At 37.9% G+C, this 5,928-nt stretch overlaps 1 protein-coding gene across 1 annotated transcript in view; it reads left to right on the top strand.

Annotated features, from left to right (window-relative positions):
• The window catches only part of DUSP3 (dual specificity phosphatase 3), an 11,039-nt gene extending 6,054 nt beyond the window's left edge, over positions 1-4,985 (top strand). The window contains exon 3 of the mRNA XM_009326681.1: positions 695-4,985. Coding sequence (XP_009324956.1) covers positions 695-900 — 206 coding nt within the window. The 3' untranslated portion in view covers positions 901-4,985. The remainder of the gene's footprint in view (positions 1-694) is intronic.
• The last annotated feature ends 943 nt before the right edge of the window (positions 4,986-5,928 follow it).

Raw genomic sequence — 5,928 nt, 5'->3', positions numbered from 1 at the left:
TATTAAAACTTTGCCATGCAAACCCAATACAACCAAACAAATATCTAGAATGAGTTCCCTAATCAGTTGGCTGGAAGCATTTTATTGGTGCTGGCATAGGTGTGATTAGATGTTTCTGGTTCTTGTTGCTGCACAGTCAGCGGTTTCATTTACTTGAGCGTTAATGTGGCTTCATAAATAGCCAGAGAAGTAGCCAGGTTATGATCCAACATGGAGTTAGTATAGGAATTGGCATCAATGCAGCCAAAACGCTGGACATCTTTGAAGAGATGCAATATATGACAAACAGCCTATTTCTCTGTCTTCAGTGTACTTTAAACTTCGCATCATTTATTTGTGCTCTTTGGTACTGGTCATCTTTAGGGGCAAGGCTTATTCTAAACCACAAAAGATCGGAGAAGTGTAGTAAATAGACACAGTTTGACTCTTTGTAACATAGTAGCAAATATGTTTTAGTGTGAATGTTTGATATACAACCATTTTTTTTCTGCATTATCCTTGATGACAGACTGTGTAGCTACTAACAGAGTGATAGCACCTTTCTTCCAAGTTCTGCATGTCTTCTGTAGCAGTCAGAATTTACATTTCTCAGGCTGCTGAAGGACTAATATTATTATGCTTTATATCCTATTTCATGTTGCTTTTCAAACATATACTCCAGTATAACTGAAATTATGACCTGTCTTCCCTGCAGGACAAGTGTTTGTGCATTGCCGTGAGGGTTACAGCCGTTCTCCTACACTGGTCATCGCCTACCTCATGCTTCGCCAGAATATGGATGTCAAGTCTGCATTGAGCACTGTCCGGCAGAAGCGAGAAATTGGCCCAAATGATGGCTTTCTAAGGCAGCTTTGCCAGCTCAATGAGCAATTAGTGAAGGAGGGCAAACTGAAGCCCTAGAACAGAGCACCGTAGTATTTTTTGAAGTTTCTCAAACCATCAGAGGACATCTTAGGTGCTTTAGATTCCCAAATCCCAACCACCAAGCTAAATCACATAATGTGAGGGAGACAGAATTCCTGCTCTTGCTTGGTGAAAGTATCTTTCTCAAACTCTGGGTCTGTCTTTCAAGATAGCACAAAATTGTGTCACTGTTCAGAGCTGTTGCAATAAAGAGGTGTTTTTAGAGGGGTAACTCCAGTGGTAACAGCTGTCTTCACATGTATTTCAGAACCCCCTGCAGACTCTGTAGCATATGTGGTTTGCATTGACATTGAGTGTGATTCATTTAAGCCTTGTCTTGTATACCACCAGAGCACCATTTTCTGAGAGCCCAGCACAGCTCTTCACTCACTCTTAATTGAAGTACTGTATTTTCTAAAGCTTCTTTTTCATGCACACAGGTGCCTAAAGTTTGAGTGTAGGAGCTTCAAGGAATGGAGAAGCATATATACAAATGCACAGATGCACTCGCTTGTAAAATGAAGCGTATGCAGTGTTGTGTTTAGTGTGGATTTATGCAATACACAGTGTGTGGTAGTAAAGCCATTCAGAGCCCAGTCTTGATGCACACTGTATTTCCACGAATATTTGTACCTTTTGCTGTTGTGATTGACATGAAATAGTCTGATATTAAATGCTCTTTTATTTTTGTTTTGAAGTCATACTAGAAAAAAACATCAAGAGCAAATGTTGAGGAAAAAACTTGAGCAAGGAAGAAATAATGTCTGTATTTAGGAGTGCTTGTACTGGATGTATGATAAAGTCCTAAGTATCAGAATGTAATGGCTCCCGAGGCTTGTATTGAATTACAGTGTCTCTCTCTCCCTTCCTTACTATTGCTGTTTATTAACGTAGAATGGAATGAGCACATATACAGATTACTTCCAGTAGGGCAGCACAGGTGTGCTTACAAAGCAGTTTGCAGAAGTACACTCTTGACTTCTTGGATTACTTGCATGGTCTCATTAAATAGAAGTGAGCTGTTACATACCACATGGAATAGGAAACATTTCCTTTCTATTAAAATAAATGATGTCTTGATTCTGTTTGATGTACAGATGGAATGAGTCATTACAATGTTGAGAGAGGGAGCTTTGTTTACAGTGTGCCTGACTTAGTGTGTAAATGTGTACCTGTGAGTTATAGCACTGTATTAACGCAAAGGATCTCCCACTGCAAACTCGGAATTGTTGGTTAAACTAACAGAACCTGAGATGTATGTGTTCCCTTTTTATCTGTGCTTTAATGTAGTTCTAGATTGAAAATCTTAACACTATTTTAAACAGAAACACCTGTATTAGTAACACACGTAAGCCCAGATCTAGTTTTGTATGTTCAGTTCACTAATCAAAAATCACAAAGGACATACATTGTTTTGCTTCTAGTCGTTGGGGTTGTGTGGTTTGGGGGGTGGGAGTGGCAGGGGGGAGTTTGTATAGCTAGATAACTCTATTGAAATTAAACTCCAGAGATGATTATTCTGGTTGAAGACCAGGCTTATTTCTATTTCCTTGCACAGGATGGGAACTGCCAAATCAAGTAGCCTTTTCACTTTTGTGCCCTTTAAAGGGACAACCGGGGAACACTCTACATGGTGTTTCCTTTCACCTCCCTACAGTCAGTCAGTATTTAGTGCTTGCTTTGAATCAGGATGGTTCAGTAATAACAAGCAGTAGTCAATTTCATTGGCTAATTACATACCTGTTTCCTTTCTCCCGTTGTATCAGTATTAAATGAATTGCTTCTTCAAAATTTCTAGTTACTAATTTAATGCTGTGTAGCTTGGAGAATAGGAATACTGGCCTTTTCTACTATACTAACTTTTTCATACTGCACTTATTTATAAATCACCCTTTAAAAATTTTTTACTATGGGCATAGATTTTTTTTTCCTATCTCCTTTCACACCATGTATTCATAATACCTATCTGCACTACAAGAAAAAAAAAGGGGGGGGAGGGGAATTCATGTGCATGCACTTTGTCTTTGACCTGTTACTTAGAACTCAAAAATTCTAGTCCATTAAAGAGCTAAGAAAATGTTAGGCATTAGATTTTTGTTACTCTTTCATAGATTGTAAGAAGGCTACTAGTTGTCAGATTAAAATCAGAATGGTTTATTAAAATTGAGTCTGTTTACCTTATGGTGATGTTTTTGTATTTGTCAGTATCAAGAAATACTGATAAATCAAGACATACAGGAATTTGTATATTCAAAATGTTCTTTTAATTTACAGGACACTGCTTACTTCTAGTGGTAACTTCAGTGGTACTCTGGCACATTTATCTCAGTATAACAAAACTGATTTAACAAACATTTTGTAATATAGGGTGGAGAGGAATAAATAAGACTGCTATAAATTGATTTTTAAAATTGAGCTCTAAGATGGTATATCCTATTTTGAGTGACTCAGTTATGAAATCATTTCTAGCTCTGCTTTTAGAGTAGGCTAAAAATAGTTAGAATGTCAGACCATTGCTCTGTTAATGGATCATGCCCTTCCTCTTTTAGTCTTATCTTGCTGTTTAAGTACAGTAATGTTGCAAATTCCTTTGCCTATTTTAGCTGGCCAAGAAGAGCTTGTATGCCTCTAATCCATAACGATATGCTGTATACTTCTGAATTTCTCTTTCTGATTGTAGATGGAAAGATTGAATAAAAATGGGAATGAGAGCTTTCTTTCCATGTAATAGGAAATGGAGAAAGTATTGGAAGAAATACACTTTTTTATTCTTCAGAAATTACTGCACACCTGCCCTTTGCTGTGAGAGGTTCCTTACAGGCATGCTAATTGGGGAAGATTTTTTTTAAAACAACTATTTGTTGCAAATGGCAACAGTACATTTTTGGAGTTACAGCTAAAATAGTGTGATCTGGATTTACATTAATGTGTTTATCCTGAATAGCAGTGTGGTACTTTTTGTGTAGATAGCACTCTGGAGAAGGGTTGGGGTCTCTGTAAAATACGCATCTATCATAGAACAAAGATATCTACCATGTCAAATCCAGCACAATGAAAGAAAAAGCAATAGCTTGGGGTTTTTGTACTTAAGAGTTAGTGAAGGTGGAGAGGGGGGAAGAGTGGAGGTGAGAAGCTATTAGCATTTTATAGCAAGGAACAAAGAAGAAAGTCCAGATAGATAAAATGATGATACGTGTAGTACTAAATTCACCTTCTAGTCGTGCTGAACTAAATCTTTCTCAGCCATTGCACAGGAGAGAAGTTTGTAACTAAAAATTAAGATTCAAAGCAAAAGCATTTTCTGAGTGCTTGCTTCATCCTTTGGTCCTACAGCTGAGACTACAATGCTGACAACAAGTGGTATATCTAGCATGCTACTCTGAACCATAGGTACTGCCAGAAAATACTTCATGAGAGAATGTTGCAATATGTCACTGCTGAAAATGAACATTTCAGGAAGTTATTTCAAACTTAGAATTAATAGCATCTGAATGCAGGACTAGCAGCCACAACATGTTGTAATTCCGTTTTTGGATGTTGAGCCTGTGTTAGTATTGGACACATTTTTCTCCTACAACATGAGTATGCCTGGCTTACTTCTCCTGGTGATGTGAGAGTTAATCGTCTTAAAAGGCTTTAAAGATGAAAAGCACTGTGTATAAGAACACTACATGCTCCCTGAGTTGAAAAACAAACTTATGTTAAATATATCTTCCTGCTGCTGAGCAAAGGAGAACAGCAGAAAGGATATTTGCAATGTTTGTTTTCAACATTTAAATATTTTCATTGAGCTCTCTTCTGTTGTCCAGAACCGATTAAATCTCTGATGCTAGAACTAGAACCAGGTTTTTTTCCCTTCTTTTTTTAAATTAGTACTACTAGTTTACTATAAAGTTTTTAGTACAGCGGGACTATCTAATGGAATCTCACTTAGTATAGCACGGAGGTTTCTTCTAAAATTACTTTCTGGGCTTTGCCAATGAGTAAAAATAGAACAGGCCTGAGAGGTAACGTCTAAGGATTTTGTGAGAATTAGTGTCCTATTTGTTTCTTCTATTCTGCAAATAAATCCTGGAAATGCAGACTGTGTGAGTAGTTCGATTAAGTGTTGGGGTTTTTTTTATAATTTTAATCCCAGTATGCCAAGGTCACCGGCTAGCTGACTCACCAGATGGAGCTGTAGGCTTGTTATTCTTCACTAGATAGTCATCATTCCATCCCTGAACAATGCTATTGTGTGAAACTAATGTATTCTTGTCTTATGACTGAAAAAGGCAAGCCACCAGAATGATTTATCAGTGCGTTTGCTGATCTCTGGTGGGAGAATACTAAGATTCCATTTATTCTTGGCTACTTGGAGGAGATCACATCATAGCATTCAGACTGATATATTCACAAGGTAGTATGTGATTCAGCAAAATTCTTCTGAGACAGATAAAAGTTGCTTGGGCAAGGGTGGCTTAGCAGCATCTTAGAAAAAGAACTGTTTGAGAAGCAAATAAGTTCTTGAACATGTCAGAAACTGAATTCCTGGTGTGTAATTATAAGCCATTGTCCACAGATAAGCTTAAATTACACACATATATCTTAGGGCCCGGATACCTAACAGAACACCCCTTGGCCCAGGTGTGAGCAGAGGGGGGTGCATAGTGAGCACCAGAAGTTACAAGTGACAGAACCGATTTCAGAAACTGGTTTATACATGCCTGCCTTCATAGTACAGTGTTGCAATGCAAGCACGTCAGGACACAAGTCTGAGTCCAGAAAGCAGCGGCAACGGATTCAGGATAAGTATATAACACCAATTTACTCCTTGTACCTGCTCCCCTAATATGTCTGATTCCTTCTTAGAACAGCTAAGGGTGGTGGTTTTTCAGCTCAGAAAATAGCATCCCGGTTCTGAATATAGATCTAAACTCAGGTCCACCCTGGTGGGGGAGGGTTCATTCTGAAAGCATATCATTCTTGATATGTCTTTTTTTTTTTTTTTTTTTTTTTTCCCCCCCCCCTTTCTTCTTTCAACAT

This window comes from Pygoscelis adeliae, unplaced genomic scaffold, assembly GCF_000699105.1.
Source record: "Pygoscelis adeliae isolate BGI_AS28 unplaced genomic scaffold, ASM69910v1 Scaffold421, whole genome shotgun sequence".
NCBI lineage: Eukaryota > Metazoa > Chordata > Aves > Sphenisciformes > Spheniscidae > Pygoscelis > Pygoscelis adeliae.
Note: the sequence above shows the minus strand (reverse complement) of the source record. Positions and strands in the feature narration are given on the sequence as shown.